Source organism: Carassius carassius, chromosome 27, assembly GCF_963082965.1.
Source record: "Carassius carassius chromosome 27, fCarCar2.1, whole genome shotgun sequence".
In the NCBI taxonomy this organism is placed as follows: domain Eukaryota; kingdom Metazoa; phylum Chordata; class Actinopteri; order Cypriniformes; family Cyprinidae; genus Carassius; species Carassius carassius.
In genome coordinates, this window is record NC_081781.1 from 13762337 (window position 1) to 13790180 (window position 27844).

The 27844-nt window shown below is 36.7% G+C and overlaps 1 protein-coding gene across 1 annotated transcript; it reads left to right on the forward strand.

The window, feature by feature from the left end:
• Window positions 1–252: 252 nt before the first annotated feature.
• LOC132106812 (exocyst complex component 2-like) lies at window positions 253–25833 on the forward strand. Its single transcript, XM_059512831.1, has 28 exons — window positions 253–390; window positions 2598–2726; window positions 3456–3632; window positions 4044–4170; window positions 4936–5049; window positions 5127–5251; window positions 7565–7645; window positions 8262–8407; window positions 9253–9334; window positions 9463–9565; window positions 9948–10066; window positions 10950–11054; window positions 11506–11630; window positions 11739–11807; window positions 12430–12587; window positions 13258–13379; window positions 16207–16268; window positions 16361–16441; window positions 16552–16611; window positions 16699–16760; window positions 17592–17658; window positions 19625–19741; window positions 20956–21097; window positions 22293–22348; window positions 22793–22915; window positions 23898–23959; window positions 24060–24119; window positions 25192–25833. The coding sequence occupies exons 2-28, from the start codon at window positions 2609–2611 to the stop codon at window positions 25283–25285; spliced, it is 2757 nt and encodes a 918-aa protein (XP_059368814.1). The 5' UTR covers window positions 253–390; window positions 2598–2608; the 3' UTR covers window positions 25286–25833.
• The last annotated feature ends 2011 nt before the right edge of the window (window positions 25834–27844 follow it).

The window sequence follows — 27844 nt, forward strand, 5'->3', positions numbered from 1 at the left end:
GACTGTCTTATCCGTAAACTATGACACAAGGACTTGTCATTCGATGGCACTGACATGTTCATTGACACAGATATTTATTTTTGAGCGATTAACTAAGGATTTTGAGCAGGAGACTGGCTTTTGCAGGTAATCCATGGTGTTTTGCTATTTGTACGAGTTGTTTTGAGAAATGCCCTTGCTGTTTTGCAAATTGTGAGTTTGATTAGAGAAATGTACCAAAGCGACTGAGAAAAACTGTAAAATGACAGTTTACAGAACTAGCCTACACTCTGTGGCTGATGCATAATTCATGTCGCTGTCATGTGACTCGTCGTGTGGGCGGAGCCGCAGCGTCCAAACCGGAACTGTTTTTCAGAGGAAAGAAGTGTTGTCTTCACTGCCTTTACCACTGTAAGTAATCGCAATGTTTTATTCTACCTTAATTTGCAGATAACAAAGCAGGGTTCTTATTATACGGAAAAGTTATCGTCTCAGTAAACTCTTTGTCATCGGCTTGTCATTTCTGTCAGATTGTTTTTAGCATTAGCCAGCAAGCTATTCTGTCAGATCTGATGTTAATGTTCATGTTTGTTTGACAACCTCCCCATCATGTATGTAAATTAGTTTGTATTTATCCTCAATGAGTTATTTATTTTATAAACTGCTTGTTAACCCTCGCCGTCAGTTCATTATATTGTAAGCAATTACAAACTCATCATACTGCTACAATATTCCTCCTTAACCCTTAATGCAGTTTGCATGCAAAATCATTTTAGCAAATGAATAGCGTATAAGTCAGATTTTGACTTGACTGGAGCCTGATAACTAGATATAGTTAAGTTATGTGTAATCAGTATCATTTGTTACATTTGGTTTGATTTCATATCTATGAGAGATCTAACATCTTGTTTTGTTTTGGGGGCTTAAAACAAGATGAGCATTCAGACATGTTCTGTTTGTGCTTTTCTTCAGTCTCATCTTTAGTTTTGTGTATTTCATGATTGTCAGTGTTAAATAATAGCAGCAACTTAAAATGCAACCCAGGGCCCATCATGCTTTGCAAGAGCTCTGTTTTCTTTTGATTTATTATTAAAGCTGAAATCATAATGGAAATTGAAATACGATTATAGCTATATTTTTGATAATAGTTCATTATCCTTTTTTATGTGTTGATTATTGATTTTTTTTTCTATTTGGTGTTTACTGGCTATGTTTTTTTAGAGATTATACTCCCTGTTGCAGTAAAACAATGCAAATCTATTTCATAGCCTATGTCTCGCAAACACAAACTTGCAGAAATTAATCAAATTCTTGCTGATAAAATAAGATGATAATTATTTATATCATGGCCGAAATTTAAAATGTATACTGTTGTGTCTAATTAAAAGTCATTATATAGTCATTTTGTAAATGTCGAAAAAATATATGCAGTCAGCAGTCTGATGCGCTGGTGTTTGTTTAGCTCCTGCTATTACATGTGGAGTGTTCATTTCTCCTGCTGAGAGAGTGTGTGCTGTAGGAGGAGGGTCACTGTGTTTATGAAGGGGGCTGAGTGTTGATAGGACGGTGCTTAGTAATTTGTCTGAGACAAACTGCTTATTCCATAGAGACTCTTAGTTGTCAATCATCAAAGCAATCAATCATTCCCTAATGTTGCCACACAGAGGAGTGTGTGTGTGTGTGTGTGTGTGTTTGACTTAACCATTTTCATTTCCATCAGATTGAGCTTGAAGTAGTTTGTTTTTGTGATTTTATTTTTCCCCACCCTTTCTCTCTTTCTTTCTTTCTTTCTTTGTACCCCACTGATTTTTGGTTTTGTCAAATAACAAAAAAAACAAGTTACTTAATAGGTTGTATTTTTACCTTTTTCTTAGTTTATTTTTAAAATTATAATTGTCACCCTGACATTGCTGGGGCACTTTTGAGTTTTGAATTAAAACATGTTCATCGTAAAAGAGCTGTATTTTAATCATAGTACTGTAAATGAATTGTATTTTAATGGTCATCCAGACAAAAACAAAACAGGGCACCGTTGACCTATATAATCTGTAAAGACAATTTCAGTATTTCCTAAAATATTGGCATCACCATAAAATTTCTGCAGTGAATATACATGTCAGGCACACAGTTTATTTTACTGCTAGATGCGGCAATACGTCTTCTGAATCATCACTGTGGACTTTGAGGTCTGCTGTAGAAGTCAACCATCACCCCGTCCCCCTTTATCTCTCTCTCTGGCCCATGCCAGAGACCACACAGATGCAGAAACACACCCTCCCAGACCACACAGAGTCAGTCATGGGGTCTTGCACGCAAACTGCCCTGGAGCTGTCAGTCTTGTGCTCCGTGTGGGTGTTTGTATAAGAGAGAGCGTCTGTGACAGTGCAAAAGCTACAGGAAAAAATGCCTTGATTGCTGAGCTACTAGCTATTGTATATAACGTTGCATTTCCGAACAGTAACAAGCTCGCTCTGTGTGAGCCGGCTGGATAGATTTATTTGTTCATGTCTCTTTAAATGCACTGAACATATGCTGAATGTTTGAATGTGTCGCCTTCAGCAGTGATGAGAATGTCTTCTGAGCCTAAACAAAACACTGTTTACCTGTGTCTCACCTAGGTGTGTGAAGGATGTCTCGTGCACGCCAGCCTCCTTTGGTGACTGGCATCTCACCCAACGAGGGTGCGCCGTGGACCAAAGTCACTATTCGTGGAGAGAACCTGGGCACCGGACACAATGACCTCATAGGTAATACACATGTGAAAAAACATACACTAGCGTTCAAAGGTTTGGGGTCATTAAGCTTTAGAAATTATTGTTTTTATTTAGCAAGGGTAAAATTGTTTGTAAGTGACAGTAAAGACATTTTGCAAAAATGTTATGTTATTTTAAATATTATAATAAATTCATCCTGAAAAAAAAAAAATAATAATGGTTTCCCTAAAAATATTAAGTTGCAGAATGGTTTTCAGCACTGATAATAATAAGTAATAGTGATAATAAATTCAGACATTTTCTTAATTTCACACTGTTTCTTCAGTGAAGAAGATAAAAACATGCAACTGTTAAAATGAATGTCTTCATACAGAAATACTCAGTCTATGAAATCTGGAGAAAAATAAATGACATTGTTTAAATAGATGCTACATAATATTTTATTATGAGTCTGCAACTGTAAAGCAAGAGGTGATACTAAAAGCTAAGCAAAAATCTGTATTTTTTTTTATTGTTAGCTATATTAAACCCAGATCATTTTTCTTTTTTGTAACTAAGCAGCAAAAACAAACAAACTAGCAAAAGGGGAAAGAACACACACTACAGTTCGATGTTCACAAACCTGATCTACAATGTAATATTTTTTTTTTTTAATGGGCCTGGATGGTCACATCAAATTAGATCAGCACTCAGAGTAAGATGCCATTAAGGACCTGAGCTGAATCTAATTTAGCTAAATCTTTGTCTGTCTCTGTCTGTCAGGTCTGTCTATCTGTGGTCATAACTGTTTGCTGACAGCAGAATGGATGTCTGCTAGTAAGATAGTGTGTCGAGTGGGTCCTGCTAAAGATGACAAGGGCGAGATCATCGTCACCACCAAGAGCGGAGGTCTAGGGACGTCCACCGTATCCTTCAAACTGCTTAAACCTGAGAGGATCGGTGAGCCACACACACAAACTCACGTATACACCCTCTGTGTGCATGTTTACAATGCTCAATCCTGCACCAATTAGGCTTAAGCCTGACAAGTTGTAAGGTCACGTAAACACTTTCATTGCGTAAAGATCCGCTTAATCAAAAAACGATTGCCACACATTGTTTTATTTCCAACTGAAGTCCGTTTATGTTTTGATGTGAAAAGAAAAAAAATCGGATAATTTCGGAACTCTGTTAATGTGTTTTTTTTTTTTTTTTGCATTATCAGCATATTATTGTGCATGTAAACACTCTTAATGTCTTCACTCTCAAAATCACAATTTCCGTTTGAGTGATTACACACTCCTTAAATGCACACATATGCTCTTTGAAGATTGCAGTGGATTTAAAGATTTTAATGTTTTTTGTGTTTAGGCATTCTGGATCAGTCTGCAGTCTGGGTTGATGAGTTGAGTTACTATGACATGAGGACCGATCGCAACAAAGGAATCTCTCCTCTCTCGCTGAGGCCGGCCAACCCTTTGGGCATCGAAATAGACAAGTAAGTCTTTAAAAAACACACGCTCACATAGACCAAAACAAATGCACTTCCTTACACACTTCACCCAAAAAGCACTGCCCTGTGTTTATAGAAGGACTGCAGTGTTTATAAGGAAGGAGGTTCAGCAGAAAGGAGAAACAGCCCATTGTGTGTATGTCTTCTACCTGGGTGATGTCATTGGTACACCATTTCCTTAGATAGGAAGTCAAACTCTTCCTTTCCCTGACCCCTGCAGGACCTCTAACCATTTACCTATTTGTATCTGTATATTCAGTCGAATGAGATGCACTACTGTTCAAAAGTTTTTAAAACCATTATCTTATACTCAAGTCTGCATTTATTTGTCATCAAAAATACAGTAAAACAGTAATTTGTGGAATATTATTACAATTTAAAATAATCTATTTTATGTTATTTATTCCTGTGTTGGCAAAGCTGAATTTGCAGCAGTTTTCAGTTTCACATTAACATTCAGAAATCTTTCTAACATGCCAATATTTGTAATTCTTTCAAAAAATAAATCTTACTGTACCCAAACTTTTCAGCGGTCTATGAGTCATCAGTCTGTTCTGTGACGCATCAAAAGACCCAGTGGGTAGGTGTATGCAGTGCTGTTTATATGTGGACGGATCTGGTTTTGCCCTGTCTGGTTTTCTCTGTGGTCTGTAGAGTGGTAGAGCAGATGGTCTATGATCTGTGATGTCTTCATGATGGGTCTTTATAGATCAGCTGTGTGGGTGTCTTACCCTGTCTTTTGTTTTTCAGAGGGAAGGTCCCTCTGAAGGATCTGGAGAACATGTTCCCTGGCATGAGTGGAGACTTCACCAGCGAGAATTTCTCTGCCACCTGGTATCTCATGGAGAACCATTCTTCAACCAGGTCTGTCTATATACCATTTGTTAATCTGCCGAAATAGATTTGTGTGTGATTTGGTGTTATGTTTGTTGCTTTTGTAGCTTTGAGCAACTGCGTGTGGCTGTGGCAAATCTTAAGAAACAGGCCAGTAAGAAGAATGAGGGCAGTCTGGCCTACGTGAAAGGAGGTCTCAGCACTTTCTTTGAGGCTCAGGATGCTCTTGCCGGTACGTGTGCTTAGTGTGTACATATTTAAACATATAAACAGAGCCTTAAGTATTTAAGTAACCATAAGTAAAGACAAAATAAAATGGCATTCTTGCATTTGACTGAAAGAAACAGAAGCAGTTTCGAGGGAAACAGAACAGTGTGTGGGAAGTAATACAGGGTTGGACTGGAGGATTTTTTTGCCTTAAGGTCATGTTGAAATCATTGTGTTAAAATGACTCATGCCGTAAATACAATGTTGTAATGACCAGTGGGAAGCATAGGATCTTCTTTGAGTCCCTTTTTGAGTTGATTGGAATTAAAGACTGGGAAAATATATATATATATATATAATTTTTTTTTTTGGAACATTGACATTTTGGACACATTTTGTGGACTTCTGGTAAAGAATTTTAAAGCTTGCCAGAAAACATTAAGACTACTAAAATGTCAGAGTGAAATTTTGGTTACAGTTACTGTTTTTCGGCTATCTTGGACGTCCTCTGAGGAATATAATCTTGTTCTGATAAAAAAGTTTGTGATTGCGATACATTCTTTTTCCACAAAGAAAGTTATTTTGACCTTCACTGATTACTGTAACTTTAGCTTAATTTCATATTGCACTGCCTGGATTTATACCTTTTTGATGACTCAGTAGGTTAGTGCCTGTATTAAGAAATAAAGTACAGCCTATTTAGACAATATGAATGCTAGATCTGCCGTTTAACCAAATTAGGAGCATGGGCTTTTTTTCCCCTGCAGTGGTTGTGTCTCTACTCAGACTGCTTTCTTTTTCAAATCTGTCTGTGTGTGTAGGACTTGTCTCGGGTCACTTGTCGCGAGTCAGACAACTATTCTTAGCCCTGCGTGTCCATGTGATTGACAGGCATGGGGACGGAGAACAAGGCGTGGTTGTCATAATGTTTAGAGGAGGTTGTAATAAGGTTGTCATTGTGCTGAGAGGAAATGAGAGCACAGCAAACGGAAGCTGCACTGATTCCCAGAGAAGACTCCCAAAACTTACCAGGGAGAAGTCAAAACATACCTCAGAGACAGAGGAAGCTTACCACACAGCAATCCGGACCCCGGGGGGAGCCGGAGGTTAGCCCTGACGTCATTGGGTACAGAAGTCTCCCAAATCCAGATGTGGAGAGAAAATAGACTTCAATTAGGTTTTTGTGCAAAGGTTTATCTTCCATAGGCACTTTATAATATATATACATATGATCTGTTTGCATCCTCTTAAAAGGTCTTAAAATGTCCCAAATTCAGTCAAATTTAAGGTCAAAATGTCTTCAATGGTATAACACAAGTCGTAATGATCATTAAGGAGATTTTAAATTATGATACAGTCTAATGTAATTATTAAGCTTCAAAAGGCTGTGATTAAATTAAATAAATGTGAGAGCTACACATTCAAAGTTAAAACACTGCACTGTTGTGTGTTCACAGACTTGCGGTTTCAGGGCAGTTTGCAATCAGTGAATACCGCACATTTATGCCAAGTGATTATATATGGTCTACTGTTGATGAATTATGACAGTGTTTACGTTATGGGGTTTATATTGTAAAATGTTTCTGGTAGTTGCAAGGGTTCTTATTTTATTTGGAGTTTGGAATAGTAATGGATAGACCGTTCAAAATGGAATATATTTTGCGATTGTGTAGAATTAAAGCTCCTGCATTATTCACAAAGTCTTTATTATTGTTATTATATGTAATTTGGTCGCACAGTAATCTGTATCCAGCACTTTATTCTCTCTTGTAGCTTCTCTCTGGCCCACCCTGTCACAGAAATCAAAAACTAAGAACATTGTTTAACACATTCAGTAAACAGATTTCTTGTTAATGCATTATTATTATATCCACAAAATCTAATATTAGTTGACCTCTAAATTATATATAATCTTACAGTTACCCTGTTTTGCTGATAAGCTGTATTCAATTAAAATGTATGTGGCCTGCCAAAACAAATTGAATTAATTGAATTATGTGATTTATTTTGAGGTTTGTTCTGGATGGACACAGAGTATGAAAATGTCATAAAAGGTCTTAATGTCTTACATTTGGTTTCAAAAACTGCATATACCCAGTGTTTGTTGAGACGATGTGATATAAAGTTCAGAAGAACAGCATTTATTTGAAAAAGAAATCTTTTGTTTCATCATAAATATCTTTACTGTCACTTTAATTATTTGTGTCCTTGTTGAATGCAGGTATTCATTTCTTAAAAAAAAAATTAATAAAAGTAACTGACCCCAAACTTTTGAATGGTAGTGCAAATGCTCTCAAACATACATTTTTTTTCTCTCTCTCCTAATTTCTATATGTAGCTATCCATCAGAAGCTTGAATCGGACGGCACTGAGAAGGTGGAGGGCTCTATGACCCAGCGACTAGAGAAAGTCCTTAACAGTAAGACATAAAACCAAACACATGCTCAAAATCACACACGATTACACAAAGCAGCTAAATTTAGGACCAGACTTGCATATGCATTCTCTTTAGACCATCAAAGCCACACATTTCACACAGACCTCGGTGTGTTTCTGTGAGTGCGTCTGCGTGTGTTCGAATCCACTCATATCCCAATCATATCTCCATGTCAATTCTCTCATGTGACGGTAGGTCAATAAACACGCTCGTTTCCTGTGCCCCGCACAAATAAACCAGTCACACACTGACATGCTTTCATCGCCAACCCCTCCTCATCCTCCTCACCACCCATCTTTACAAGTACATTTAGATGTATGTTCTTACCTAAGCCACTTACTGCCTTTGACTCTCAGCCAATCACAAACAGACTCAACGGTGGAAAAAAGGCTGGTCAGACTTTTATAGTGGTCAGGGGGCTGGTTCTTATTAAATCTGGCCAAGGGAATCCAGAATAGCTCTGACCACCCAAGAAGAGGGACTATAAGAGATCTTGAATTCATTTCAAACTGGGACGAGAAAGATTAAACCACTTTTAATCAGCTGTTGTCCTCCTACAGCCTTTTCTCATCTCTTTCCATTCGCTCATTCCTCTCAGGAGCAAGTGAAACTGCTGACACCCTGTTTCAAGAAGTGTTGGGAAGAAAGGACAAGGCCGACTCCACACGCAACGCTCTCAATGTCCTTCAGAGATTCAAATTTCTGTTTAACTTGCCACTCAACATAGAACGCAACATCCAGAAGGTGGCATCCTCCATACATATACACGCACCTTTTTTTTTATGCTTTTTCCTACACACTACGGTTCAACAGTATGGGTATTTATTTAAAAGTCATATATTTATTCAGTAAGGAGACATTTAAAATTGATCAAACATGACAGTGAAGACTTTTACATTTTTGCAAAAAACAAAAAAAAAATGCTGTTCCTTAGAAACATTTGTTTATCAAAGGATTTATGTATCAGTTTCCACAAAGAACTGTTTTCAATATTGATAATCATATAAAAGGTTTGTTTCTTGAATACCAAATTCAGCATGATTTTCAGAATGATTTCTTAGGGATTTGACAATGATGACTGGAGTAATGGCTACTAAATATAATAATAAATTACATTTTAAAATATATTAATATAGAAAACAGTTCTTTTAAATTGTAATGGGATTATTACAATATGTGACCCTGGAGCACATAACCAGTCAGGTCGCACAGGTATATTTGCATTGCTAAGAACTTCATTTGGACAACTTTAAAGGCGATTTTCTCAATATTTAGATTTTATTTGATTCCACATTTTCAAATAGTGAATAGCTTTCCTGTCCGAACAAACTATACATCAATGGAAATTTTTTTTAGAAGATGTATAAATCTCATTAAAAAAAAAAATTGGTCCAGTTTTGTGGTCCATATTTCACAAGTATTATAAGTATTTTTGATCAGAAAACTGCAGCAGATGTGACTTCTTTTAAAAACATTGCTATAGCTTACCATTCCCAAACTTTTGAACAATAGTTTATACACTCTATGATATATACAAATGATCTCTGAATGTTAAACTGACTTTGTATGTGTGTATGTTTTCCTTCTAGGGCGATTATGACGTTGTTATCAATGATTATGAGAAAGCCAAATCTCTGTTTGGGAACACAGAGGTCCCAGTCTTTAAGAAAGGTGATCTGACTTTCATTGACAATATCTGATAACTTATGTTAATGTGACACACATCCTTTTATATACATTCACATTAGCTGGAGTGCTGTGTAAATGTTAAGAAAGATTGTCTGCATATATGTTTGTAGTGTATTCGGAGGTGGAGACGCGGATAGAAGCCCTGAGGAAACTGCTTTTGGATAAACTTCTGGAGACGCCATCCACTCTTCATGATCAGAAACGCTATATCAGGTGAGTGACAAGCCACTTGCAAAGAATGACTGCAACTGCATTTCTAAGAGAACTGAAGTAACAGTGACACAAAAACAAATTTATATAAAATAAAAAATTGTTATGAGTGCAGACTCACACTATTCATCACCTGTGACAGGGGTTTTTATGCTTTTTGATGCCAGGGACCCTCAAATATGCATAAACATAAAATCAAGTAAAAAGACCCATACTGTGTGAAAAAGTACATTTCAAACTGTTAATATATAATAATAATATAATAAATATAATAATTTTTATATTTTATTTTGTAATTTTTACTTGTCATTGTGTGAGGGGTTTAAGGGCGTTCTGAAAAAGACCCAGTTATATTGATCTAATGATTTTCTCTCTTTTACTCAAGATATCTGTCAGATCTACATGCTCCAGGTGACCCGGCGTGGAAATGTATAGTCGCTCAACACAAGTGGATCCTGCAGCTGATGCAAAACTGTAAAGAAAATTTTATCAAAGAGAAGAAAGGTACACACACACACACAAACGTAGCTAGTCTGAAATAAATTGATAGTTCCTCTACAGCTCCGAAGAGTGAAAGCAGTGTGTGTGTTCTGCCCTGTGTGTGTGTGTTTAGATAGAGAACAGCCCGTGTGTGGTCTGGTCATGACCCTATAGAGAACAGGAAGTCTACAGAGCTCTAGAGTGTGGCAGAGCTGAAGGGGGGTTTGCTGTAGAGAGAGACAGACATCAGGGAATACAAGAAGAGAGAGGAGCATAGATAAACACAGGAGATGATTGGACACCTGGATCAACACCAGCACTCATTTTTTATCAAAAGAAAGATAGTAAATGTCCAAGTGGCTAAATGGTATTAATCTTTATCTGTGAGAGAGAAACATGACATTTGAACACTATCTGGACATATTGAGTGTTTCAGACTACATCAACAATTTAATCAAGACCCAGGAAGAGCCCCAGAAAGCCCTTTATTGCCATCTACTGTCAGAGAAGAGCTACTGCGCCTTACTTACCAGTTTGTCTTTGCTGTTAACGAAAAGATTGCAGATTTGAACCTTATTACAGGGTGATTGTCCTATTATAAGTATTTTGAAAGTAATTTTGCATAAGCTTTTGCCTCATGATTTGCACTCAAATCACAGTGAAAGAAAAAAAGAAATAGTGAAGCATCACCAGACCAGTGTTTCCTCATAAGCAAGGCTCAAATCTGCCTTTATCAACATCAGACCAGAAATGTTTCTTTTAATTCGAGCATGAATTGTCACTCTTAACTGACTGATATATATCAGCCATGTGACGGGTTAAATGAAACCCTTCACTTTTATAAAGGTGATTCATTATTAAATGGTGACATATGTAGATGAACATTCATCGTGTCTCTCTGTGTCAGTGGGAAGTGTTGGTTTAGAGATGGATCGGTCCTCAGCTCTGAACAGGATCAGCCTCCCAGCTCCGGTGAAGAGAGGAGGCAGCTTCCAGACACCTAAAGATGACTGTGAGTACAAAAACAGAATGATACATACAATACATTATTAAATGTTTCTCAAGGATCATGTGCTGCTGAAAAATTCAGCTTTGCCATCAAATGCATAAAGTACATTTTGCATTATATTAAAATACAAAACTGTACTTGTATTCAAATTAATAATATGTTCTACTGTTTTTCAGTAGTACTGTCTTCCAAAAACATCAAAGAAAAATCTTACTAATTTTATATACAGATATAAAGTAGTGTGTATATAAAATTATGGAAAATGTTCTGATTTACTGTGATTGTGTTGCTTTTGTGCTGAATTTCACTTTCAGTTAAGTCAAAAATGATTTGATGTTTGAAACTGAGCCTAGCTGTGAGTTGTGAAACTCAAAGAAAAATCATTGTCAGCTGTTTCATTTCAGAAGCAGAATACAGCTGTCTTCCTAAAATTATTTCATACATATTTTCTCAGCGTGGCACTATAAGAGTCCTCAGCAGGTGAGGTTTGTGGAGAAGCTCTCAGACGTGGTTATCAGCCAGCTGCCCAACTTCTGGAAACTCTGGATCTCTTACGTCAATGGCAGCCTTTTCAGTGAGGTAGATACACAGACAAAGACACTTCACGAGTGTCAGAGACTAGGGCTAGTGGAATTGTGTTTTGATTACATGCACGTTGACTCATGGTGACTGTGTTGTCTTGGACAGACGGGAGAGAAGTCTGGTCAAGTGGAGAAGTTAAAGAAGAACGCCCGGCAAAGACAGAATGACTTTAAGGTCAGTAAAGCAGCTGGAATGGTTTTGTGCTTGTAGTCTTGAGATTAAGCGTGTGCACATGAGCCACTAGGATTTAAGACCAATGATGCACCAAAATTTCTGAAACCGAAAATATTTGGCCCAAAAATTTATTTTCAGTTTCGGTTGAAACCGTTTAGAGGCTGAAATCATTGACCGAAACTGTGGTATATAATCTGTGTTTCTTCCATACCACATTTTGACTGTTTCATGTACATAACAGGTGAACATATCAGCTGCGTGGGCGCTAGGGCTGGATTGACAATATAAAAATATACATTTCCCGTCCATTTGCATTTTGATGAACCAAGGCCTTAGTTATAGCACGGAATAAGCATGAATTAACACAAGTAGGTATGTCAAAAAGCACAATATTTATTGTGAATAAAGTTGTCTTTAAAATATCTTTTTTCATAGTCACCATGTAAATATTTTAATTTCACCAAAATAAAAAATAATTAAAAAGTATATCATTACAAAGTTGATATAAATATTGCCTTTTGTGCAATTTCAGTATTTATATATAACTCAGCTTTTATTTGAGTGTTGATATATTTTGCTATTTTCTTTGCGTAATGGGTTTGGCACATTTGATTGTGTTTAGGGCATGATTGAGGAGGTGACCCGTCGTTTGGTGCAGTTGGTTCGAGGGGCTCTGTTACCCTCCTCTCTCACTGAGCTGCAGCTGAGGCAGTATGGAGGCTGGGACACCAAAACCCCTCTCAGTGGAGCCTGGCTCACTCAGGTCATCCACACCATCAGGTTTGTAGTAAAAATGTAGCAATTAGTAATCAGTCAAAACGAAAAATTCATGGCTAAAAACTAATTTGCTAATTGCATACTCTTCTGTAGACTTAAAGGGATAGTTAAAAGGATCATGTTGTTCCAAACCTGCACGGCTTTCTTTCTTCTATAGAGCACAAAAAAAAATATTTTAAGAAATCTTTGTGTTGTTTTGTTTGTCCATACGGTGAATGACAATGGTGGCCTAAAGTGTTTGATTACCAAATTATATATATATATATATATATATATATATATATATGTATGTATGTATGTATGTATGTATATATATATATATATATATATATATATATATATATATATATATATATATATATATAATTATTATTATTATTTTTATTTTTTATTTTATTTTTATTTTTTTGCACAAAAGAAAGACAATTTTGGGTAAACCTTTAAGCAAGTTTGTTGTGCTGTTACGTTCATCTGTTTCATGTCAACTTGAATTTTTCCAATTCAGTCATCTTTATCATTTACATTTACATTAGATCAAGCAAAACCAGGATCACTGCAAAAGTTTTTTTTTCACTTTCATTGGCATAAATTTTGGTCAATCCTTAGTAGGAAGGATTTATATTCATCCTTTAATTGTATTTTCAAATAAAGCTGATTTGACTTTCTCTCTTAGGTTAAGTCATGAAGCTCTGTCAGCTTTAGAGATTCCTAATGACCTGCTGCAGGTGATTCAGGATTTACTGCAGGACCTGCGTGTGCACTGCCTGCTGACCTCGCTACAGCACACTGAAGAGGGTAAAACTATTCACCGAGCTTTCGCCAATGTCTTGGTTTCAGTTCAGGCAAACAATGGCGAATGAGATTTGGGAGCTGTTCTTCAGAACATTTGGTTAAAATGACTTGCAGATAAGATTACAACACTGATCATCTCAAGATGGACTGGCTGAAATATCAGTCTGTCACTAATGATGATTGCTCCAGATGAAAACAACAGAGGGAGCTATTGGGCTCTCATCTAAATGTATTTTCATTCAAGTTCAATATGAACAGCTCATTAGTTATTTTGTGGTTGTATCAAAACTGCTCTAGTGAACTATACTTTTATTCATAGAATTAAACATAGATTTATTGGCGAACACTATCTAGTCAGCATCTGGAGCAGTAAAAACTACATGTTTAGTAGCCAAACTAAAATGTTCTGATATTTTCTAAATCTCACAAAAATGGAGAAATCCCTGTATCATCATCATCTTTTTTTTTTTTTTGCAAAATACAGCTGTGAATTCTGCTGTGTATCAATATGATTTAGACTTCATATATATATATATATATATATATATATATATATATATATACACATACACATATACATATATATATATATATATATATATATATATATATATATATTATGCATTTGCATTTAGCAGACGCTTTTATCCAAAGCGACTTACAGTGCATTCAGGCTATAAATTTTTACATATCATGTGTTCCCAGGAAATCGAACCCCCAACCTTGGGCTTGATATAACAGTGCTCTACCAATTGAGCTACAGGAACACATACACATATACATATATATATACATACAGGTGCATCTCAATAAATTAGAATGTCATGGAAAAGTTCATTTATTTCAGTAATTCAACTCAAATTAGGGAAGTCGTGGCCTAATGGTTAGAGAGTCGGACTCCCAATCGAAAGGTTGTGAGTTCGAGTCCCGGGCCGGCAGGAATTGTGGGTGGGGGGAGTGCATGTACAGTTCTCTCTCCACCTTCAATACCACGACTTAGGTGCCCTAACTGCTCCCCGGGCGCCGCAGCATAAATGGCTGCCCACTGCTCCGGGTGTGTGCTCACAGTGTGTGTGTGTTCACTGCTCTGTGTGTGTGCATTTCGGATGGGTTAAATGCAGAGCACAAATTCTGAGTATGGGTCACCATACTTGGCTGAATGTCACTTCACTTTCACTTTCACTTTCAAATTGTGAAACTCGTGTATTAAATAAATTCAATTCACACAGACTGAAGTAGTTTAAGTCTTTGGTTCTTTTAATTTTGATGATTTTGGCTTACATTTAACAAAATACCACCAATTCACTATCTCAACAAATTAGAATACTTCATAAGACCAATAAAAAACATTTTTAGTGAATTGTTGGCCTTCTGTAAAGTAAGTTATTTTCCGGGCATGTACTCAATACTTGGTAGTGGCTCCTTTTGCTTTAATTACTGCCTCAATTCGGCGTGGCATGGAGGTGATCAGTTTGTGGCACTGCTGAGGTGGAATGAAAGCCCAGGATTCTTTGACAGTGGCCTTCAGCTCATCTGCATTTTTTGGTCATTTGGCATTTTTAGTTTCTCTATGGGGTTCAGGTCTGGTGAGTTTGCTGGCCAGTCAAGCACACCAACACCATGGTCATTTAACCAACTTTTGGCAGTGTGGGCAGGTGCCAAATCCTGCTGGAAAATGAAATCAGCATCTTCAAAAAGCTGGTCAGCAGAAGGAAGCATGAAGTGCTACAAAATTTCTTGGTAAACGGGTGCAGTGACTTTGGTTTTCAAAAAACACAATGGACCAACACCAGCAGATGACATTGCACCCCAAATCAACACTGCCTGTGGAAACTTAACACTTCAAGCAACTTGGGCTATGAGCTTCTCCACCCTTACTCCAGACTCTAGGACCTTGGTTTCCAAATGAAATACAAAACTTGCTCTCATCTGAAAAGAGGACATTGGACCACTGGGCAACAGTCCAGTTATTCTTCTGATTAGCCCAAGTAAGACGCCTCTGACGTTGTCTGTGGTTCAGCAAATTCCTTGACGTGTCTGTGTGTGGTGGCTCTTGATGCCTTCACCCCAGCCTCAGTTCATTCCTTGTGAAGTTCACTCAAATTCTTGAATCGATTTTGCTTGACAATCCTCATAAGGCTGCGTTTCTCTTGGTTGGTTGTGCATCTTTTTCTTCCACTCAACTTTTCCTAACATGCTTGGATACAGCACTCTGTGAACAGCCAGCTTCTTTGGCAATGAATGTTTGTGGCTTACCCTCCTTGTGAAGGGTGTCACTGATTGTCTTCTGGACAACTGTCAGATCAGCAGTCTTCCCCATGATTGTGTAGCCTAGTGAACCAAACTGAGAGACCATTTTGAAGGCTCAGAAACCTTTGCAGGTGTTTTGAGTTGATTAGCTGATTGGCATGTCACCATATTCTGATTTGTTGAAATAGTGAATCGGTGGGTTTTTGTTAAATGTGAGCCAAAATCATCACAATTAAAAGAACCAAAGACTTAAAATACTTCAGTCTGTGTGCATTGAATTTATTCAATACACGAGTTTCACAATTTGAGTTGAATTACTGAAATAAATGAACTTTTCCACGACATTCTAATTTATTGAGATGCACCTGAATATATATATATATGTTTTATAGTTGTATTTTGCTGTACATTTGTAACTAATAGCCCACTACTTTTTCAAAAGACTAGCTTTCAGAGTTAAAATAGTTTCCTTAATACTGATGTTGAGTGAATGGGAGAAGAGTTTAAATGTTTTGATTTAATAATTAATATTAATTATTATTTAATAATATTAAACTTTGTGTTGTTGGGTTTTTTTTAGACGTAAAGAGACTTGCAGAAAAAGAAGACTGGGTTGTGGACAACGAAGGAATCACATCACTAGTACTTGTTTTATACTTTTATTATAATATAATTAGTTCATTGTAAAAAGGTGAATATCAGAAACCTAAGGATAAATGGTGTGTCTGTTTCAGCCGGCCCAGTTTGAACAGTGTATGGTTCAGATGCTGCAGTCTCTAAAGGAGCCGATGGAATGTAAACCCGGAGAGATCAACGTACAAACATTCACACAACACTCATCCTCTAACCTTCCACTAAGAGATTATATGAAGAGTGATCTGTAATATTTGTCTGTTGTTGTTTTTGTTTGTTTTTTTGTCCTCAGATCTTAAATCTGGATGTGGTTCAGGACAAAGCTTGTGAACAGTGTGTTTCTATCATGAAGGTACTGTGTGTTGTTTTTTGTGTATGTTGGGATTTGTAAATATAATCATGCTATATAAAAAGAATTTTATGTCTCTACTTGGTTTAGGTGTTTATTAAGTGCCTCGAACAGCTCAGCACCAAGACTGATGGAGACATCGACACCTCTCAGTGAGATTCATTTTTTACAAAGTTCATTATATATGAAGTTTATACCATTTCAACACTAATTTTAATTTCATTTTTAAATCTCGGGTGGTGTAAAATTCTGTAAAAATATTTGTTAAATAAAATATATAGAGTAAAAAACATATTTTATAGAAAAAGAAAAAAAAAAAAAAATATATATATATATATATATATATATATATATATATATATATATATATATATATATATATAGTTTCTTGGCTGATGGGAGGGGAAAATTTTGCGGGTGATTTACTGATTTTACTAAGGTGCACATTAAAGAACACGGACGCAACATCTCATTTCCATAATAACCAGCGCAGTCTACTAAGTAGAGCAGTGCATATTACCCCCTGCTTTAAGACATGCTTTTTTTGGGGCGTTAAATAATGCTGCATTAAATATCATTGCATGATTCATTTAAATACTTTCCTCCGATAAATTTGCTGATCGAAAGGGAAACTCCTACAAATGCATATTCAGTAGGGTGAGTCACAAAAATAACTCTGTCCATGCCTTTTCAGCACTAATTTCCCACTGCGTGTCTTTAGTAATTCCTGACAGTAGTTTTTTTAAGCCAAATTAGGTTTGCGCTGACTCAAGCTGATAGTAAATCTGGCCCATTGTCTTTATGAACTAAATTACATTTTTTGGTATTTTTTAAATACTTGGATCCAGACAAAAATGTGTCATGTCACTGGGCCATATATATATATATATATATATATATATATATATATATATATATATATCTTTAGGCTGAATGTTTAAAGTTTTCAGTGGGCATATAATATCAAGGTCTTTCTCTTTCAGTTTGTCTGTGGAGTTGTCCTCACCTGATCTTTTTGGAAGCATCCAAGAAGACTTCAGTTCAAAACCAGTAAGGCCATTTTCCCCTCCTCTCCTGATTTCCAACTTTGTCTGTGTCCATCTCATCTTTCTCTCTATTCACACTTATAATGCATATTTTAAAAAAAGACTGTTTTATAAAATACATACAGCTTATTTGAGTGTTCTTATCAAATGAAATGTAATTGTGGCCTAGCAGTTAGCACATCAAGCTGTGGTGCTCATATGGAGAAACAGGTTTGAATCTGACTTGAGTACTCATTACATTCCTCCCTCATCACTTTTTTTGACAATACACTTTCACTGTCAATATAAATGTCAAAAAATGGCCACTTAAAAATAAAATGCAGTATGTGTGAACTGATTAACTGGTTACTACATCATGTAGCCCTATGTGGTATTTTATTCACAGTAAACTGCAGAGGTGGATGTGACTGTATGTGACAGGATATTTGAGTACAGAGAATAGGAAGTGAGTGTAGATAACCGCTGCCTTCACACTGCTCTGACATGTTCAGCTCTTCACCTTATTTTAAACGACTAGGCACTGACTGAAATCCAAATGACACTGTGTCGATGTTTAGTATCAGAACTAGAGTCTCAGTATTACTGAAAGCTGAAAACCTTATAGATTAAAAAGACTGAGAGCGAGAGATAGACAGAAACCAGGTAACAAGGCCATGTGTTTAAAAATGATCAAAACGAAACCTTGTTGATTGAAGATATTCACAGACCTCAAGTAACCTTGAAGTGCTTCCTCTCTTCATTTAATCCCTTCTTTTGTGCTTATTTAGTAATGCTGTGTGTATGTGTGTGTGTGCAAATATGCTTGAGTAAAAGTTTAAAGCCCACAAATAGAGTTTACAGTAAACCAAACCATATTTAGTCCCTTGCTGATGCTTAAGTTAGATTTAAAATTGGCCTGATTACTTTACATTAGATACAAAATTTCAAAGCAAATAAGCATTAAAATGCCAGACATTGTCTAAGAACAAACTTCAATTTTTTTGGAGCCAATTCTTTATATGCTATTTTTGCAAACTAACTGGTCATTAAGGGGCATTTTTAGTGTCCACATGAAGTCACTTCCCTTACGATTGCACAGGTGTCCTTGCAGAGCAGCCACAGGTGCACTTCATCATATCAACTATGTACATGTTCCACTAACATTTAGCAACCAGACAGTATGCAAATATATTTTTTTTGCAGATGTTGAACTATACATATGATGTTGCTTTGTAATTTGACATTTTGGTTAAAGTATTTGCACAATATTTCAAATAAATGCCATTTGGTTTAATATTTAATCATAAAGTGCAAAAAAAAAAGAAAAATGTATATGCCTTGTGGGGCCACTGTATTTTTTGTTTGTGTTTGTGTTAAAAAACCCTTTTCCTGAGAAAACATCCTGTGTTCCGTTATGGATGCCTTTGTCACAGTTTCCATCTGCAACACAGCAAACATCACGCACAAGAGTCATGTGTTGTGAAAAACAGCAGCTTTCTCTTCAGAGAGCACAATGCAGCAGCCGCTCTCATGGGGTTTCCCCTAGTCTGCAGTGGAAGAGCTGCAGGTTTCCCCTCTATCTCTCTCTTTTTCTCTGTTTTACTCTCTCTCTCCTTCACAGACTGGTTTATGGTTAAGTTAAGGCACAGACATAGCCAGTCATATCTACAATAGTATTGATTCACACACTCAGACTATTTCTTGTTCATGTGTGTGTATATATATGTATGTGTGTGTGTGTTCAAGTAAGGTTTTTTTTAAATGTCTCTTATGCTCACCAAGGCTGCATTTATTGTATCATAAATACATTTAAAATAACTTGCTTTCTATTTGAAAATATTTTTCCAAAATATCATTCCTGGGATGGCAAAGTTCCAGTCTTAAGTGTCACAAGATCCTTCAGAAATCATTCTAATACAACTTAATGCCAAAATCCCTCTATATATGTTGATTGCAAAAGTTGCTGTGTGTGTTTGTTCTGGCCCATGTAGGAGCAACGTCTCCTCATCATCCTGAGTAACTGTCAGTATCTAGAGAGACACACGTTTCTCAATCTGGCTGAGCACCTGGAGAAGAACGGCTTCACCACTGCAGAGAAGATCATCAGGGTACACAAACACATGCACACTTCCCCTTTACTCCAGTCCACAGTTGGCATTTTCTTTTTTTATAAGTGATAACAGATGTGTTTCCAATTTATGTATCTTTCACTGAAGTGAGAATGACTCACTTAGATTGAGGAGAAGCTCAAGGGTTTTTCATAGTGGCATTGCAACACACTCACCCTAAGTGGCTTTTGCGCTGTGCAGAGGAGAGGGTGAAGCCCTCACGAAAGGTTATGGTTGGCCTTTCCAGTAAATGCAGATCGTAGTGAATCAGTGTGATCGTCTCAAAGGGTTTGTGTAGATCGGTGAAGTGCAATGAGAACACACTTTGCATTGCAGCTTTCAGAGAGATTTAACTCTGAATAAGAGCTTGATAACTCACAGGAGAGGTTTATTAGATGATCATAAAGTGATTCTGACATATTTATCCTAGTACAGACAAGAAAAAAGCATTGATTATAAACTGTGCATTAAAGTAGTTTTCAAAGTGATTTAGAGCTGCATCACTATTGTTAATTATGATAAAGGATTTGAACAAACCCTTTACTCTAAAATCAGGTTTACACTGACAGTGACCGTTAGCAGAGCTTAACTTTATACAAACATGTAGTAAAGCAGAGGAGTAGCTACCAGTGTGAGTGCAGAAAGGGATCTGCCTTGACAGAGTTGGACACTGCGGTTGATCCACCTACTAGACACTAGCAGCTCAGACAGCTGGCCCTGATTTAATTGCTGATTTTTAAACCACCGCTTTAGAATTTAGTATTCAATTTCATTATATTTGTTTCAAACTGGGAAAATTGTTTATCCCCCCAGTATTTTATTTTGTTGTCCTGGGCAAATATGTAAACCTTCTTAAATCAACATACATTTACGTCATAAATTTATACATTTACTTAAAACATTTAGATCCAAGACTGCTTAAGATTCTCAGGAATTAAGAATTTCTCAGAGAAGATTGACGTTCAACGGACAGATGTCCATCTCAGTTTTTTTTACTGAGTTCCCAGAGATTTTGCCCCTTTTGACATGGTGCTTTCCATTCTGGTTTTTGAGGACTTCCCTAAAGTTCAACCCACATCAGAATGATGGACATGCATGAGTGGTCTTTACTCATTCTGGTACAAAGTGTGTGATGTTAATAGTTTCTAGTCACATGCACTTTTTGTATGATATGGGGTTTTTGATTAAACTGGTTGCATGATCATGTTTTTTAGGTCAGCATAGAGGCGTTGAGACAGCTGGACGAATATCTATTTGAGACGTACATTGAGAAAAAATCTGATCCTATCGTCGGCTCTCTGGAGCCTGGCATTTATGCAGGATACTTTGACTGGAAGGACTGCCTGCCACCTACAGGTAACACACACCTCAATCATGTAACCTGTATGTTGACAACACTCTGTGGACCTTTCTAAAAGACTTTGTCTGTTTGAAACACCATTACCATGGAGATGGTACTAATATAGAAAGTTCCACAAACACTTTTGCTAGTCTTGATTCTGTAGTTTCAGTCTGCCATCATTGCTTTTATATCAGTTTCAGTCATGGTTGTGTGTGTGTGTGTGTGTGTGTGTGTGTGTGTGTGTGTGTGTGTGTGTGTGTGTGTGTGTGTGTCTGTGTGTCTGTGTGTGTCTGTGTGTGTCTGTGTGTGTGTGTGTGTGTCTGTGTGTGTGTGTGTCTTTAGTAGGAATGGGTCTGTTGGTCCACACTTGACTAAATGCTTTTGGTTATGTGAATCATTTCTGAACTTGCAAAAACTTTTCCTGCTTCTGAGACATTATAAGATGAACTTGCTGAACTGTATTAAACCAACCCCATTATACTTCACCACTGCTCGGATTTAGCTCCCAGTCAGTTTCAAAAATCATTTAGCTCCAAACTAGACAAACTTATGTTATTACACAATAATGTACACTACTGTTCAAAAGTTTGAGATCAGTAAGATTTTTTTAAATGCTTTTATTCAGAAAGCATTAATGCATTATTGCATTATATTGATCAAAAAGGACAGTGAGACATGTTGCAAATGTTTTGTTTTAAATATTTTAAGAAAGAATCCTGGAAAAAGTATTATGGTTTCCACAAACTGTTTTGAAATAATCTCTTTGAAATAATAACTATAATGGTATAGAATCTATAATATAACAGCAAATATTTTTGTACTGAGGAAAAAAAAAATTAGTTCTTTTAATTGCTCATTTAAAATCATGTGATTTATATTATTATTCGATTCTAGAGTGACCTATAAATGTGGATGTCACACACTGTAAACATTATAAAAATGTAAACATTTGAAATATGTTAAAGGGGATTGTCTTGCTTGACCTCAGTATGGAGGAGGACATTTGCACACAATGTTAGACTTGATCAAATTTCTGACATGTAGGCGAAACCATGTCACACTTGTGAAGAGAAGCTGATAAGATTTTCCTCTCATCTATGTTTCAGATAGTTCCTTACCCTCATGTTTAAACTTTCTTGAATCTTAAAGAGCAAGACCATGACTCATTGATCTACCTTTTCTTATTCTCATTCTGTCTTTCTGACTCAGGTGTGAGGAGTTACTTGAAGGAGGCTTTGGTCAGCATTATCTCTGTTCATGCTGAGGTGAGATGCTCAAATGTCCGGTCAACAAATCGCTCATCTCTGCTTTAAAAGATACCCTGTTATCTTACACCTTAAGAATTCCACCTTTTCTGTTCCAAAAACTTTTGATCTACTTACATAGACAGCATTTAAAAGCTTTACAGGTACACATTCAATTCTAAAAAGTAGGCAGCAATGGTGTGTTTTATTATAAGATGTGACAGCATCACATGTCTTTGTGGATAAGATAATCCCAGAATTCAAAGCAACAGGCTTGGTGAAAAAAAAAACATGACAAACTGCACAGTCAAATGTAAATATACAATACTATTTGGACGGTTATTGCTATTTTTTCTGAATGTTTGAGTCTGAGATGATTTGAGCTTTGTGACATGGTGCATTATCCTGCTGGAAGTAGCCATCAGAAGACAGAGTCTCCAAGAATCTCAGTTTTTGCTCTTTCAGGTTTTCACGGTTTCCAAGGAGCTGGTTCCCCGTGTTTTATCAAAGATCATTGAGGCTGTAGCTGAAGAAATGAGCCGTCTGATGCAGTGTGTGTCCTCCTTTAGTAAAAATGGTGCACTGCAGGTACAATTCACCCCTCATATACACTTATCAGGACAGTTAGCATTTGATCTTGAAAGGGATAGTTCACCCAAAAATAAAAATTCTGTCGTTAATTACTCACTTCCATGTTGTGCCAAACCTGTAAAGGCCTTTGTTCATCTTCAGAACACGAATTACGATATTTTTGATGCATCCCGTGATCTCTCTGAACCTCCCATAGACAACAAGTGTCCTTACACGATCAAGATCCAGAAATATAGCAAGGACATCTGTAAAATAATCCAGCTACATCACACGGATGCGTCATTTACATTCAGATCAAAGCGCAAACAACGTAGAAAACATATTCTGCATGGCGCAGCTGACACAGAACAGCATATGTTGTTTACGTTCAGTGCAAACTCTCCAAAATGGCATTAGGTTGACGCAGAGGAGACAAATTGTTGAATGAAGTCATTATTTCTGCACAAAAAGTATTACTAGGGCTTTGCAATTAATCGCATTCGATTGTCATGTGCATCGCGTGAGTAAAGCAGGTCCCATGATTAGTAGTAAATCACCATCATCTGCTTTCAGATTGAGCAGCTTTTACTACACAGAGCCGTAGTTCACGGACAAGCTAGCTGATATTGTGTTGGAAATCGAATGCGATTCATCTGCGATTATGAGGGCGATTTTGCCTAATTGTCAGTGAACTATGGCTCTGTGTAGTGAATTAATTGCACAGCCCTAAGTGTTACGTTTGAACCCGGATGTCACATGGATTATTTTACTGATATCCTTGATCATGTAAGGACACTTGCTGTCTATGTGAGGGTCAAAAAGCTCTCGGATTTCATCAAAAATATCTTAATTTGTGTTCTGAAGATGAACGGAGGTCTTACGGGTTTGGAATGACATTGAGTAATTAATGACAGAATTTTCATTTTTGCGTGAACTATCCCTTTAAGGTGTTGAAATCCACATCATAATTTTTCACTGTCATGAATATTTTTCTCGTTAGGCACGTTTGGAAATCTGTGCGCTGCGAGATGCCATAGAGCCGTACCTCACATCAGAGAGTCGGTAAGAAATAAACATGTTCAACACAGATGTCTTAAAACCATTAAACCAAAAAGTGTTAGTATGATAACGTGGGTGTGTGATGTTGTCTCATGTGTCTCAGCTCTAGTTTTAAGCAGGCCTTGGAAGCTCTACCACAGCTACAGAGTGGAACTGATAAGAAGTAAGTTATCACTCTAACATTTGGAATTTTCAGTCAAATACATGATGAAAGTTATATTTAACAAATTTTAGTCATCAGAGATGATGATAATTAGAGCTGAGCTCAAGTGGCATGCTATGACGTCCAATTGTATTTAAATTTTTCTCACATGCTACTGATAAATTGCCACATGTTTAACCACTTTGAGGATGTACGTCATAAATAGATGAGCAAGTCCTGAAAATATAAAGTACTTCAAAGTATGTAACTGTTAGAACTAGCAGGCTAGCATGGCTTTCTCCGTAGTGACTGACTTGCACTGAAAGTGGCCTGTGTTAAGATGCGAAATTGCAAATGACTTGTAATGGACTTGGAAGCGTCCATTTAAATGGGTCGAAGATTGTAAACCGATCAGTAATGTTTTAGAATGCATGCCATCATTTTCCAGCCAAAGTGTGTTGATGAATTTGTTGCTGCTGTTATATAAGATGTAAAATTACCAGATATAACTGCGGGTTAAATAAACTTTACTTGTACATTCAAGCAAATATGTATTTTACCTTGCACTACCATTCAAAGGTTTGGGGTTGGTCGTTTGTTTTTCAAGTTTTTACTTTTTTTTATTTAATCAAAATACATTTTGGCCCATTACACTATTATACTTTGTTGGTAGTAACATCAATATATATTTTTTTATATAAATGTAATTTATTCCTGTGATGCCAAAGCTGAATATTTAGAAGCCATTACTTCAGTGTCACATGATCCTTTGGAAATCATTCTAATATGCTGATTTCTCAAGAAGCATTTCTTATTATCATCAATTCTGTTGAAAACAATTGAGCTTCTTAATGTTTTAGTGGAAACCATGACACATTTGGTCAGTATTTTCTGGTGAATAGAAAGTTCACAGAATAGAAATCTTTTTTAACAATGTACTGACACTGTTTTAGTTGTTTAATGTGTCTTTGCTTCAACTTGCAAATAAGTAAATATGTTTTTAGTGATGATTTTGTTTATTGAGGGTAAGTTTGGCTTTGTTAATAGTTTGCTATTTTTTTCCTAAGACATCGCTTTCTTTCTCTTTTCTCAGACTCTTGGAGGAGCTACTGAATAAGTTTAAGAGTAGCATGAAGCTACAGCTTAATTGCTTCAATCCTGCTTCTTTTCAGCCTGTGAAACGATAATCCTTCAGAAAACCCCAACCTTTCAACAGCGCCTCTTCGTTGTAACACTAAAGGCCCGTTCACACCAAGCACGATAACGATACAGTTCTAAAAATCATTCTCAGTTTTAAAGAATAGCTAAAAGAACAACCATAACGATAAACGTACAGATAAACGATATAAGTGGAATCATTTTCAGAACGATTTTTTTCCAGCTGATGAACGATACAAACATTTTTTCATAGCCAATCAGAATCCATCCTGCTATAACAAGCGTAGGAATTTAAAAAGGCAGACGCACGTGTGCGTAAAATAAACAGACGATATCATTAGATGGTGTGGATGCTAATATGGTTATCTTTATAGTTATCGTTCTTGGTGTGAATGGGGCTTGAGACACCATTTCATTTTTAAAAAGTATTAAGAAACATTAAAAGTCAATTTAGTGTCACTTATATTGCCTTTTCTAATTCTATTTCCTGAATTACTCTTGTTTACGTGAGCTTGTTGTAGCCTGTTGTACTGCTTCATATGCGCATTAAAAGCCAAAATAAATCGATGTGCTCTTACACAGTGGCTTTTCTGCAAATGTTAATGTGGAAGACCGTTGCTAAAGTAATTGCCAGGTTTGTGTATTTGTGTGTGTGTGTGAGAGAGAGTTTCTTGGTAGTGCTCTTGGTAGATGAAACTATTGAGTTCTGAAATGACTCTTGTTCTCATTTTTATTAAGAGAGTCGTTTTGTGTTGAAGTCTATTATGACCACACGATCAGCGATTCATGCACACACCCTGACTAGTGTCAGACGGAAAGATACACACCCTGCCCCTCCTCAGCAATGCAGGGTTAATTGTACCTGTCCCAGGAGGAAGTGTTCAGTATTGGGAGGTGTCCTTTACTGTAAACTGCTATTACATGCTGGGTAAGCAAGCACTGGCATATAGTTTAGGAGTTTAAGATATATCTGACTAACAAGATCGCAAGATTGCCATCAGAAACTCTCCACAATGAAATGAATATTTGTTTTTGTCTTTGTCTCCTCATAACTCATTCCGTTATTTGTGTGAACCTGAAACTTTTGAGTGTTGTTTGTTGATTTCTATTCTTCTAAATTTAGAGCACTTAACACCCACTCATTTAAGGGAAGCAATCTGACTGAACAGCATCAAAGCCGCATGTGGCACCAGGTGAAAGAGTGGGTGTATTGATCTCAGGCAGTACCGCTTAAGGGAAGTTTTTAATGATTGCACCTTTCCGCTCTGTAGGCAGCTAAAAATGATCCAAAACATGTTTATGTGTAATTGAGAGCAGTAAGCCCATAAACGGTGGAAAACTCGAAGAATTTTTGTTTATGTAAAACCTCATGAAAGTTTCTAAGGATGTTCCTTGCATCCCTAAGCGAACAGTCTCACCCCGTAGCATAGTTTCTAGACGTTTTGACCTAATTAGTTACTTTACATCTGAATTAGGCAGATCGTAATTGCATAGTACACAACATTATTCATTATAGCTTTAAGGGCAACAAAACAACAATCAGTGAGGCATTCTGGCTGTTTTCATTGAGAAGGAAGAATAAAAAAAAGACTTCTGTCAGTCTGCCTCTTCCTCTGATGTCATCGAGTTGAGACTGCCTGCCACCATCCTGTCTCCAAACCACAAACACCATCCTGTGTGTGCGCGCTGTCACTCGCTTACACACCACATATATATTCTCTGCAAATAACATTGCTTCCGCTCAACGTATATGAGGGCTTGACCTCCCACCAGATCCACACACGTTCATGGGGATTCCAGGGTTTGTAGTGGGGGCTAAAAGTGTTCCCCTCCTGCCTCTTACAGTTTATCTCAGTCACTTTGGTGCATTTCTCAAAACAGAAATTAAATCTCAAAACTACTTGTACAACCTCTACATCATCTAGTCATTTGTACACATCATAAAACCCGTTTCTCATTGTTTCGAACAAGTTGCCATTGCTTTGGTACATCTGTGCAGTTAATTATGTTTCCTACATTATCAGTTCCTAATGTCATGTTAGTCAGAATGTATTATATAGTTTTCTGTGCAATAGTCTTACCCCTCAAAACATCTAGTCTTTAGTTCATCGTATGAGTCATTGAATGGAAAATGGTTGATCTTGCCAAGCACATTATTATTAGACTCTTTGTAAATTTGGCATGAATTGTGCAAGTGAATCTTGACTTTCAGTAATGATAATGATTTCAACCAATGATAAACAATTTCTCTGAAAAAGCTTGACATGAATCTTCAGTTGGAAAGCATATACTGGATAGACAGAGGGTCACAAAGTAAAAGTGTAGCTGGGAAATTATATCCAGTCTCTTTCAATCTGTATCCTATATACAGTAATGTGCAAATTTGTACATTTGAAATGGATATATGGCCTACATAAGCATATGGCATACTGTTCAATACAGTAACTGTCATCCAAAAGGTAGCCATAACTTACATCAGGTAATACTAACAAAGTGCATTGACAACATGACTAAGCATTTTGTTTGTGAACAATGACACAAGGACTTTTCATTCTGTTGGCACTGATATGTTCATTGACATAAATGCT